Raw genomic sequence first — 13931 nt, forward strand, 5'->3', positions numbered from 1 at the left:
TAACTGTCACTACATAAAAAACATCAAATATTTTAAGTTGGTGGTGTAGCTGAAACTACTCATTACTTGACCAACGTTTTCTCATACTCATATGTGAATGAGGTTTTCAGTGGTTATTATAGGGAAGATAGGAAAAATTCCAGGTGCTGAAAAGATGCTTTTCTGTTGTTCCAGGTCACCCGTTTTTAAAACAGTAGTTGAATTTCAAATTTTCTGTGAATTGACTCAAAACATTTTTAATGGAATAGTTGGTTTTTATATTTCACAACCTTATAACAGTTGTTTAAACATTTCTTTTTCAAAAAGAAATGATGAAGCTGGACAGAACTACAGTGTACACCATGTGCTACTGTAACAACATGAAGAGAAACCACACTAGAAATACAAAGGTGAATGTGATGTTTAAATATTCCAATGTAAAAGGACACTTTTTAAGTATTCATGAAAAATAAAAAGCTCTTAAAAAACAAAATACCTTAAAAAAGAGGTCACCAATATTTTTTTTCATACTTTTCTATTTTCCAACCTTCCATAGCCTGAACTGATTCAGCAATAAGGAGCAAACAAGAGACCCTTGAAAGAATTTCAGATTTTCTTACCACAGATTGACTAGGAAGGGATGCTCCAGGCCTTGCATTATCTGTAGCTCCCGAAAAACATTTCGAACTTCATCTCTCTCAATACATTTCTGTTTATTCATGTATTTCATGGCATACATTTTCTTGGTGTCTCTCTTCTGTACAATGCACACCTAATTGACAGCAAAGAAAAAGACCAAGTTTGACACCTACAAAAGGAAATTCAGTTGTGACTTTGGAAAAAATATATATATATATATTTTCACATTTTTTTTTCAAGATTCTAAGGAGATCTGAATACAACAACCAAAGAAATACTTTGGAAAGTTCATGTTATAGCTAAGCAGGATTAGACTTCAATTAATGAATTAACAAAAGAACAGATGTCCTTACAGAATGAGAAACCCAAAAAAGTGGCACCATAATTTGCAGAATTTATTCTAGGAGTAATATACTTTTGAATTGCTTGAATCACTGTCTATTTTGTTAGTCACAGAAATTATTGCCTCCTGCTTATGAAAATGCACAATTACTGTCCTCATTCCTACTGGTTGATACCCCCATTGTGATTATTGCATCATAAATGTAACCTATGTTCAGAAGGCTCAATATTTAATCTTAGTATCAAAATTATTCTCCCTCATTATTATTTAAATGAATTTTTTCATACAGTGGTTCATCATGTTATTTTTGAAGTCAAAATTGCAATGACTTAGTATCTAACAGTGAATTTCTTTGATTTAATTTTGTTTACCTTTTTTGACAAAAGCCAAAAAATTTTGTAAATGCAGCACAAAAATCTTAAGAACACCCATGTAACATGCCTGGATTTTTATTTATTTTTATTTATGTATTTTCATTTGTCACTGTGGTAGCTTTCCTTGTGAAGAAAGCTCTAGACTGTAACTTGCACCACATCTAAGAACCATCATTTTAAATATGATTTTTGTCAACACAGAAACATGCTATAGATGTACATCTCATCCCCAAAGGTGGTGTGAATCTTCTCTTCATAAAAGCCTTACATGCACACACAGAGAAAACTACTTCTCCAACAGATTTTACTCTGAAGACCTTTCCCATTAATTGATCAGATGTACATCACACTGACAGATCCAGTGTGTCTTGACAGCCAATAAAATATTAGCAGAAACATTTATTTTGGTGCAACATTTCTATTGCTGATAGAGCCTAGGCTCTAATCAGAATTTTTCATCATTGTGGTGTATATAGACTATGCACTGAAAGCATCTGGTTTCAATATCATAGCTCTGTGGTGCCTAAGTTCAAGATTATGAAGAATTTATTTGGTATGGACACTATTATTATTATTATATATATATGTACTATATATGTACATACACACCTACACACATGCACATAGGTAGGTATATATATACCTACCTAAAATTAATGCTCAGAGATCAAATTACAACACTGTGCCAACAAACAAAACAAACAAAGCAAAAAAAAGGGTTTGGGGTACTCAAAATTCAGAAATAATCTGGAACAACTGAGGGAATTTTCAACAGCTGAAACCTCCTCTCTGACTTTAAAAGATGTCATCTGAACTCTATGCCTGGTAATGAACCACCAGGACTAGGATGAGGGGCCTAGAGAGAGGTACTCCATCGTCACTTCTGTCTTAATCTTAGAGGGAAGGTTCCAGGAATGTACAATCATCATATTTTACTTGCTCTGCCTTTTTCCAGTGCCTTCAAGAGGAACTGTCTCAGTGAAACTGAACCACAATTATTTCTCTGCAACTCTTTTTCCAGGAAGTGTGTTCTCCAGCTCAAATCTACTCCAAAGATAGGAGTTAATAGAGTAGTTTAAACATATAATGATAAGATGTGTTTAAGTGGAGTTTTTAACTGTCTCCTAGATCAGGAGGTGTTCTGCTAATTAAGTAAAATACGGATGGCAGTGTTTTGTCTTGAGCCCATCAATGTTGCACAATGGTAAATACCAAAATTTTGTTTCATTTTCTTCCCTGGGACTATTAAGGAAAGTCTGAATGTTTGTGATGTGCTTAAGATAAGTAAATGTTAAAAATGATATAGAAAGAAGCCAAGCTGTGGAACTATTGGGAAGTAACGTTGGTCTTTTTATGGAAGAGACAATATGTGGGTCTGAACTGAAATGGAGGGATGGAAAGGAGTAGTTCGAGCTTCCACAGGTTCTTAAAAAGTGTAAGCAGAATTCATTGTGGCAATTCCTGATATCCTGTCTGAGATTATGTGGACACTCCAATTTAGTGAATCACATTATAAAATATAATGTTTCTACATTATAAAATATTATGTTTATAGATCTTGGCTCAGAACCTAAGTCTAGAACTTCATTCAATTATATGAATTTATGGTGTGATTTTCACATGAAGCTTGGCTGAGACTGAACTGTTTGTGGAAGTCTCTCCTTTCATTACATGATAAGCGTTTCCATTAAACAATTGAAGACTAAGAATGGGGTTTTAGTCAACTGAGAATTGACAAGTTTCACAAATGGGCTAAACTAGAATCATATACAGCACCTAAATAGGTAATGTAAATTTTTAAGTTTTAAAACACTGGTGTGACTCGAGAATGTATTCATTTCTCTCACCTTCCAGTAAAGACAAGTGTATTCATCACAGCTGAAAACATTCAAGGTAAAAGCAGGCTTTCTGTTGCTAGATTCATAGCAACCATTTTCTAGCAATGTATATACATATATAAATACTGATCTTTTACGATTTTCAGAATCAACGGGATTTTCATTAATATATAAATTTGCTCTGTTGGAAATAAGGAAATCCAAGCTACGATCACATTGATATTATTGTGAAAAATGTTTGACATTGCTATGTCAATGTTGAATAGTAGTGAAGATCCTCCCTGACATTTTACCTGCTGGCTGTCATCTCTTCTTCTGAGCAGGATGTTAACGAGCTGAAAATACACCACTGCTGCAGGAAAGAAAGGAAAAACCCTCCAGCTCTCCTCTTATGTGCAGTCTTAATGGGGAACGTTTATGTTGTTTTCTTGTTGTTGTTTTGTTTGTTTATGGTTAAAATTATTTTCAAAGGAGTTATTTAAAATAAGGACAAACAGGTGCTCTGGCACCTCAACAAGCAAATTCTGTGATGACTCATTATTGTGGAAGTCTGAGCAGAGTTGTCTTATTTACACATATCAGCATAGAAGCCTGTCTTGCCAACATTACAAAAACATTCTCTTTCAATTTTTCTGTGAATATCATTTACCAGATCCCAGATTGTGCCTTGCTTGAATTGATATCACTGCTTCATCAGTCTCTGTAGGAGATACTTCAAACCCAGTATAGCTTCAGAGTCAGCAGGGATAGACAGACACATCCATCTCTGCCTAAGGTATGGGTCTAAATAGATCCAGAAAACCACCTCTAGAAGGATGTCTTCTCTTCTTAAGTCCCTCTAAAGTGACTGTAGATGACTAGCTTGGATGTAGGCAAGTCAAAATGTATGTAATACAAATCCTCATTAATTTTCTTTGGAGTCAAATGGTCCTTAGTTTTAAAAAGTCTCTTGTAAAAATATTCCCTTTCCTAAAAGGGCTATATGTCATAACTGTTAACACAGAGTTGGCTTTTTGTTTGTTTGTTTTATATATATATATATTTGTCAGAAAGGAAAAATTAATTGTTTTCAGAACTAACAAGTTAAAAGAAATTTCACCAGTGTGAATTAGAGCCACTTACCCTTAGAACCAGAGGAAGAAAACCCATAGGTTAGGACTGCAGGACTAAACTACACTTTTCAGAAGAAAAATATACTACAGTCCACTTCTAACCACCATCTCTGGTTTCCTGTGATTTCACATTCAAAAAAATAGAGCACATACAGATCCAGTCTGATTTACAGATTAATAGATCACACAAGCTGTTATGGGCCTGAATTTACTACTGGTTTGCTGCCACAGGCTGAAAACTGCTACACAGGAGCAACCATAGGCAGATTCAGGGAAGCTCTTCCCTTCTCTTTCTCATTAACCTCAAAAGATTTCTAGCTGTCATGTGCTCAGTCCAGAGAGAACAGGAGTACTTAGTTTCAATAAAGCCATTTTTTGCCTGAGTTTGGTATATCAGTACTTCGACTTCTCAAACTACCATATAATATGGTTTCATGACAGGTCATGAATCATGAGAGATGCAAAACTGCATCCAGAGAAAAATCCTCTGTGCAGGATTTCTGGTAGGTGGAGGGCTAACAGCTGGAGAACCCACCTCAGCCTTTCTTCTGTACTTATGCCTTGTGGATGTCAGGTCAGTAGACCAAGTGAGGTACCTACAGCTGCCATGAGTAATTACAGTCCAGGAGAGGACTGTGGCACTGCATAGGCAGAAGAGACTCACCTAGACATAGGGGACTACAAGATAGAAATCAGCTGTATGTTTCACACTGAGTTTGTGAATTGACAAAACTGCTATGAAGTATGGGCTTGAAATATTGCCACCTTATTTTTTCTTACCCAGATACTCTAAAAAATTGATGATCATAGTCTCAGCCTACAAGCAGTCTTGGAAAGATATACACAAAAAAGCTGGAGAATGGATGTCATAAGTTTGGATTTACACTGTTAGGGAATTCCCTTGAAACAGGGAGATTCATTCCCACATTCCCCTGAGCAAAGCATAACAGCTGGAGAAGGGACCAAGCATCTGCTTAGTATCGTTTCATATTAACTCAAGCTAAAGAAAAAGGTGGCTACACTGCCAAACAATATTAATATTCTGTAGTAGTGCATTATATTGCTTTAAGGATAGCAGCAGATTTTTTTTTTTTCTGAAATACTTTGCATATTATTTAGTAAAGTACACTTGATCAGTGCAGACGTGATTCTGTGCTCCCATCTGTTTTACACCACTGCAATTTCAATTACTTCAGCAAAGGAAGTCACTGTTTTATACCACCAAATTAATCAAACCTAAGTCCTGTGTCTCATGATCTTAGACAAACAGGAAAAAGAGTCTGTACGTTCACATTATAATTTGAATTTAATTTAAGCAGGTCAGATTGTTCACTATACCTGCTCACATGAACAGAGAACTTAAAGAAAATTGGTACTATAACATCCCTTAAAACTTGTTTCACCTGAATACAAATTATTTTGCAGCAGTAAGCCTGCAGAACCAATTATATGGTTACTATCATGGTAAAGAACAATGATAATTCTTGTATTTCATTCCTATTCGGTATCATAGTTACTGAATTACATAGTTACTGAATTACATAGTTACATAGTTTTTGGTGAGTGATCATACATCAGCCTGCCATAGCTTGCATGTCACTCAGTGTGAAATGGTGCTACACAGGCTCAGAGCTCAACTTCATCATCTCTTTTACTAGGGTGCAACCTGAGCTCTTAAGAACCCCTTTCCAAACTAAGAAAATCATGCCTGCTTGTTTCCAGATATTAGCATGCTCCTTTTTATCTCTTCTCTCCATGCACATTTCCTATGCTCTTCACAACTGCTGTGAAGTATCTTCACCTTCCTTAGGGAAGAAACTACAGAGTAGAATACTGCACTGATTTAAACGTCCTTAAGAAAAGAGCATGTTCCAGGGCAGTTGCTTAGAACAGGAGACCATTTCTCAGAAAAGGCAAGCTCTTGGAATACAAAGTATTTGATACCAAATGGACCAGGAATTTCTACAATAGCAAATGTTACTACTGTGAATTGAAAATGCCAAAGGTAAAGGAAGGAAGTTGCTTTCTATAACCAGTCGGGAGGGATATAGAATAGCTGATGAAGTAATCATCCCTAATGAATGAGGGAAGGTGCTGAGGATCACCTTGAGCTCTGTGCATAAATGAAAGCTGAAATGCATGGAATCTCTGCTATATCAGATACCTACTGCAGCAATATCCTGTTGAGGCCCAAGGTTGCTGTAGCAACCACAGTAATTTAAGAAATATTTAAGAACCGCCCACTGTAAGACAAGACAAGGTTCAAGACCTTCTAAGGAACCTGAAGGTGTGCAAGTCCATGAGACCAGGTTAGATGCATCCATAGATGCAAAGGAAACTCATGGCAGTCTGGTGAATTTCCCACTGACTGGAAGAGGGGAAACATAACCCCGATTTTTAAAAAGTAAAAAAAGGAAGACCAAGGAAATGACAGACCAGTCAGTCTCACCTCTGTGCCTGGCAAGATCATGAAGCAGATCCTCATGGAAACTATACTAAGGCACATGGAAAATAAAGAAGTGATTGATGACAGCCAGCATGGCTTCACCTAAGAGCTGATTGAGCCTGATAAATCTGGTGGTCTTCTATTATGGGGTTACAGCACTGGTGGATAGGGGAAGAGCTACTGACATCATTTGCCTGGGCTTGTGCAAAGCATTTGACACCGTCCCACACAATATCGTTCTCTCTAAATTGGAGACATGGGTTTAAGGGATGGACCACTCGGTTAGAGATATGGATTTGAGGGACGGACCACTCGGTAGGTAAGGAATTAGCAGGATGTTTTCACTCAAAGAATTGTGGTCAATGTCCAAGTGGAGATCAGTAATGAGTGACATTCCTCAGGGGTCAGTAATGATACCAGCAACATCTTTGTCACTGACGTGGATGACCTGAGGTACTGCATTCAACTGTGGGGCACCCAACATAAAAATTACTTGCACCTGTTGGAAAAAGTCAAAAGGAGGGCCACAAGGATGATCAGAGGGCTGGAGAACCTCTCCTGTGAAGAATGACTGAGATTTGTGGTTATTCAACCTGGAGAAGAGAAGGCTTTGGGAAGACCTTATAGTCACCTTTCAGTACCTAAAGGAGGCCTACAAGAAAGCTGAAGAGGGACTTTTTAAAAGGCTATGTAGTGATAGGACAACAGATAATTGCTTTAAACCAAAAGAGGGTAGATTTAGATTAGATCTTCAGAAGAAATTCTTCACTCAGAGAGCAGTGAAGCACCAGAACAGGTTGCCCAGAAAAGCTGCGGAAGCCCGATTTCTGGAAGTGTTCAAGGCCAGGTTAGATGGGGCTTTGAACCACTTGGTCTAGTGGGAAGAGTCCCTGCCCATGGCAGGGGGATTGGAAATAGGTGACCATTAATGTCCCTTCTGACCCAAACCATTCTGTGACTCTGTGAAATATTGAGAGAGAAAATGTAATTGTATCAATAGTAATAAAATAAAAAGTAGAACATACTTTAAAAAATTCTAGTGCTGTCAGAAAACAGAAGGCCACAGAGTAATCATAAAGGAATAAAGCAGTTTAAGGAAAGTGTAATACCAAACATGGCTTTTTACATGTTGTAGGATGCTAGAGCACAATATACCCCAAACAGTAAAAAACAAGTCAATAGAGATTAAAGATTTTGCATCGTTTGTTGACATTTTCTGCTGCCAGGTGCTTCCAGAAAGACATTAATAGGAAAAGTTGCCAGCAAAGAGGCTTCTAAATGAATGTTAAAAGCAAGACTGACTCAGTGAGAAAGACACTTGAAATGGTGACTGATTTGCTGTTGCGCTTTTGGCTGTGGTATAATAGGTCATTTTGAAACGTGTTTCTTTCTTTCCCTGTCTGTAGAAGGAAAAATCAGCTGATTGGTTAGACACTTGCATTCATTTGGGAAAAATAAGACGGTTATGCCAAGGACTATTCTGTTGCATTGACAACTACAAAATAAGGATTCAAGTTTAAAGGGGACCTTACTCATGAGTAACATTTTCTCTCAGGGTAGTGAAACTATTCTCACACACACATATCATCTAAATAGGTTCACAAGGACGTTGCAGCCATATGAACCTGTTAGAAAATTAGAAGTTTCTAGAAATGTCTTAGCGTTTAGGAAAATTTTATGAATGTTTCTATGGAGTACAATGGGTCACCATCAAACAATAAACTTATAAAGTGTGTGTAGGCTTATATTATTTTTCTGCATGACATGGTAAGATGAGGGCCCCTTTGAGAAGGCACAGACAATAGAGGTGTGAATGGGAAGGCTTCAAGGAAAGATGGGTGCAGTGATCTTTGTGACGACCAGCATGATTTAGATATACCTTTAATAGTTTATTCTTGATCTAACTTCAATCTAGCAATGGACCTCTATTTGGTTTGACATGATATTCCATCAGCGTATTGTGATAATAGACAGTCACAAATCTCCAGCTGCCCTGACTTTTAAAGGATTCTTAACCTCTATTTTGCACTAGCAGTATATTCTCCTGTTGACTTCAGAGAGGGCTTCTCTTGGAATATACTGAACCAGATAAGGACCATGCCATGAAAGACCATGAGGTTCTTCACAAAGTATTTCAGCCTACTGCAAACTGGAAGTAATTTTTATGCATGGAAGACCATAAACCAACAAAATCCTATGTAAGAGTTTAATGTGTAAATACAGTATCTCACTAGCACTCATCTGGCATATATTGAAGAATCATTTAAAATAAGATCTAGAGAGATATTGCTTGATCAGTAACTGAAGTTGTATTTCATATCCAAATGTATTCCTGCAAGTAATGGTTTCTAATGTTTTTATAATATGATTTTCTCTGGCTGCATGGCCTTGTATTTACCCATATTAAAATTTAAAACCTTGTTATAGTCTTTATTATAGCAAAGAAAGGTCATCTACTCATGTGTAAACAAACCATTTATCTTCTCTGTTTCAGCAAAAGCCCATTGAATTAAACAAACATTTACTCAATGATCATAATTACAGTGTATGTCAGTTTATAGAGTCTGAAGCACGTTGAATCTATACAAAGTGCCTTTAAAATATTTCAATTATTTTAGAGACATGAATGAGTCCAAAGATTTCAGAACAAGAGCTCTCTGTTGGACTGTCTAAAAGAGTAGTGTGCTCTTACTTTTTTGTATATTCTTGTCTTGGGGACTGATTTCTAAACTTTCCTAATCCCCGTTGAAAAGGCTTATTATAATCATTTTTTAATCAATTAGCTTGGTGAATACATTGCAACAGGAATGGTTTAATGAATAATGAGAGTCAATATGGTTGTGATGAGAAGTTCTTTAGAAGTAAAATACTACAAACGTGTGTTCCTTTAACCTGATCAAGGATGGAAAAACACAAATGAATTCTCTATTAGATTTTTAACTGCTACAAATAAGTTGATTCTTACCTTTCCAAAACTTCCCTTCCCAATAGCCCGCAATATTTGAAAATGGTCAAAGTTAACTGCAAAACAAAGGAGAGAAGAGGAGTACAGTTTGTAGAGTGCTAAGTCAGAATCAGAAATCAGATAACAAAAAAATGACAATGATTCCAATTAATGTCATTTTACCACATGATATTTACCTTCTACCCTTAAAACACCAAATATATTTAATAGCTAATAAAAAGTTTCCATTAAAACAAGCTCAATTAATTTTATTCATCAGTCCTTGTTGGCCCAATGCATCCAATGCCCAGTATCTCCAAAAAAAACATATCCCTGCTTTAACCAAGAAAAAAGATAATTAACCTGTCTTAACCATAACAAGACAAAGTTACAATTACATCTATAAGAGAAAACTGCCCAGTGTTTTTTAGAACAAGATCTTTTAAGTGGGTATTGAATAATAAATTAGTAATAGGTAGTAATAAATACTACCTGCTAACAGAATATGTAGCGATATAAGGATAGTATTTTTCAAGTAATCACTGTGCAGTGATTCCCATATTCTTTTATAGTGATGAAAGCTTGCTCATAGTAGGATCATACCCTCTAGACTTTGCCACCTTAATACAGTACCTAATTCTAATATTTTTAGAGTATTTTGTAGATGTATAATACATTTGTTTGGGAAATGTTCATTTTAGCTTGTCAGTAGAATGGATTTACTCCCATTTCATGAAAATCTGACAGATTCTGTCCTAAATATTGAAGTGGTTTGCTGTGAGAGTGAGCAAGAGATTTCATTTCTCAGAAATGTCATTATGTTTGCTGTTGTATGAGACTGAACACAGCATGACCTTCAAATCTCTGGTTCATTGGTAGGTCTGGTGGTTAAAAAAGTCCATCAACATCCTGAACAGAATCGATTTCGAGTCATTGAAACACAAACATGACAATGTGTGATACAGATTTTACAGTCATTTGTCAAAAAAGAATCTCACTTAAAGCTAAATTCAGTGAACTGGAGTTGACAAAGTTCACTGCAACTTAACAGGATTTTTTTTCTTAAAATTTTCCTATGCTCCTGGTTTTGGTCATGTACCTTCAACTATATGCCTGTTATTGCCGTAAGAGTAATCAGCAAAATTATGTAAACAGACTGTCACTGTAAAAATGTGGTAACATGAACAAATACAATAAAATATGACTGACATCATGATGAGGAAGAAAATCATATAAATCTAATAATAGGTTAAATATTTATCAATATATATATATACACTTATATAATATATGTAATATGTAATATATATATTATAATATATAATATGTAATGTATATATGTAATATATTATATATAATATGTAATATGTATATTATGTAATGTATATACAAACTACATCATGAGTAGAGTGTTATAAGGTTGATGTATATCAAGCCACTGAAAGAGGCAAAAATCTTATTTTCCCTTTTGCAGTGGTATCTCACTTACACTATTAATATCACATAATATATTTAAACATTTGTTTATTTATGCTTGCTTACACTGTCTTCAAGGAAACATGGTTACCCCTTTCATTACTGCAGCTATAGCAACCATCTTCCTGGTAATTGCTGGAGACTAAATCAAATCCAGAGCTAACAGATCTGGAAGCAGATGACTCTCATCTTGAGCAAAGATGTTAATTGTGAATACAGCAGTTTTAGGATTTGGTTACTAAAATAAAATAAATAAATAAATAAATAATGCATAACTTTGCAAAGGATTATTGCTGTTATATAAAGCTGTTATTGCTGGAAAATAAATTTTGTGCTGAATCATGTAAAAGTTAGGGTAATCCAGATGTTTGAAAGAAGCAAGATTCTCTGTAAATGACTTGCTTGTTTGTTCCCAGCCCAAAGATTTTAGCAGTGCGATGCTGTCTTGTAGATTCTGTTGGTCATTACTGGTGTGATAGGCAAGATGGTCAGTTTAGGATAATGCCTTCCACAAAGTCATGTCAACTTAAATCTTGTTCCCACAAGTCATCCTTCCCAAGTAATGACTGCAGTGTTTAAGATGATCATTAAGTTTTCACAGGACTTGAACACAACATTGAAAAGATGCAAAACATTATGTTCATCTCATTCACTTATTCAGTGTGGAAAATTCAGCAGCTTTTCCCTCCATCACCAGCTGGTGTTCTTCAGGTCACTCCCCTGCTTTCAAGCCTCTGATGTTTCCTGTTCATCTTACCAAGTTTTAACAAAAATTTTAATTAAAGAAAGCTTATTTTGACTTTGTCCTTTACCTTGCAGGCATCCAGTTAAGGCCAGCTCCCACGTACAACTGGAAAATTGGTGATGCAGTCTATAATTATCTGGTTTTAATTCAAGTCACATTTCAGTAGAACCTGACCATATTATTGAGCTGAAGCCTGGCTGGTTTTGAAATATATCAGCTTGATAAATTATTTCATTTTTTCATTTTGATTTTGATTTTTTTTTTTATGAAACTGAAATAAAGCATTTATTATTAGCTATGAGAAGGACATTTTTTGTTGTCCCTATAATTTCTATTCTGTTTATCTGCATTTCTCTAGTGGTCCTTATTGCTCTGAACAAGTAGAGCAACTTCTTTTGTTATTGGATTTAATTATGAATTGGACTTCCATAAGAAAGAAATGATTAAACAATGCATTTGGCCATGAGTTAGTTATATGGCCATGGATTATTAGTAAGTCATATAAGTGGTTAATAAACATAACTATAACAATTGATCAAATTTCTCAGTTTTTATATTTAACATGGATAGAAAGTGGGATGTAACATTTTCAAATCTTCATTAAGAAAAAAGAGTACTTTCTTTCTGTAGTTAACTGTATCATAAGCCTTATCTTAAATCACAGTACAGTGATTGCAGCATGTTTTGCATAAGGAAAATGAAAGGGATAATTTTGCACTTGAGACCAATGTGAAGTTCAGCTGAGGCAAAATTAAGATGTTTTAAGAAACAGTTCCATCAATGGCACATCAGCCGTGTAGAAATCATGTTAGCACCACAATCCTAATAAAGAGTGAACGGTCAAGTTAAGTTTACTGACACCTTGTTGATAAACTAATCATTCTCTTCAGGCTTTTTTAATCTCCAACTGTCAGATTTTATGGCGTATTTTGTTCATCACAATTTTATTTTATTTTTTTTTTCTGTTCTGTATGTACTTTTTCTCCCTTCCAGTGAAAATTCAGCACCACTGGGTCACCACTTATTCTCAGAAGAATTACAGCTCTCTGTGACCTCTAGCATTTCCAATGTTCAAAATATCATCAAGATCAGACACTGCCTTTTCCTCTGTGTAAAGAAGATATCACAAGTATTGTATTCTTGTCTTCTAAAACATCACATGTCCAACTCTCTTGTGGAGCCTGGTGTTGTAGCTAATGACATTTTCCTAGCACAAAGCCCAGCTGAGATAATGGTATGGTTTCAGAAGGACAATTTCTTCAGTAACACTAATATAACTATTACCCTTTTAGAAATAGTTTGTCATATTTTACTCAAGAAGAAAAAAACATATGTTGCAACTTCCTGATAATTTCCTTAATTTTACTATTACACCATAGTTAGGTGATCTGAGATATTATCTTTGAACTTCAGTTTTAGAGAACAGATATTTTTCAGAAACCAAAATCAGTTTTTATTGTCTTCAGCTATTTTTTCATAAAGAAAAATCCACAGAATGAAATTATGTGTGATCCCACAACAATATGAGGGAATTTCCTTTCAGTTTTAATTGATTTTCAACATTTTGGAAAAGTCAAGAAGAACCATGTTTTCCACTCACCATTTTCCACCAAAAAAGTCACCACTAATTAAAAGCTGAGAAAGCTGAGAAAGAATAAAACAAAGATATTAGGCTAACTAAGGGAGAAAATAGATCAGTATTTATGGTGTCTGTTGCATGATACAGTATCAGAGTGACTGACACTTGTTAATTTCAGTAATGACATATATATGCATATAAAATAATTTTGTTTCTTTCAGTTGAGTTACACTCAAATAAATCAAATGAATTCCATTGCACAGCTCCAAGTCTTTGTTAATTATTGTAACTACATGTATACCTTGCTTTTATTATTTTCATGGTTTTGAAATAACCTTGTGTTTCTTTTTCCAGTAGTTTAATATAGAACTAATAAAATCTTGGATGATGGAACTTGCAACCTGAATGAAAGTTTGCACCCTGCTTGCCATGAAAAAGTGAAAAAAAAAAAAAAAA

General features: G+C 35.2%; 1 protein-coding gene across 1 annotated transcript in view; it reads right to left on the bottom strand.

Moving 5' to 3' along the window:
* STK32B (serine/threonine kinase 32B) overlaps positions 1-13931 on the bottom strand; it is a 172765-nt gene that overhangs the window by 132507 nt on the left and 26327 nt on the right. The window contains exons 2-3 of the mRNA XM_068679900.1: positions 9697-9752; positions 600-751 (exon numbers count right to left, since the gene is read on the bottom strand). Coding sequence (XP_068536001.1) covers positions 600-751; positions 9697-9752 — 208 coding nt within the window. The remainder of the gene's footprint in view (positions 1-599; positions 752-9696; positions 9753-13931) is intronic.

Source organism: Anas acuta, chromosome 4 (assembly GCF_963932015.1).
Source record: "Anas acuta chromosome 4, bAnaAcu1.1, whole genome shotgun sequence".
Classification (NCBI taxonomy): Eukaryota; Metazoa; Chordata; class Aves; order Anseriformes; family Anatidae; genus Anas; species Anas acuta.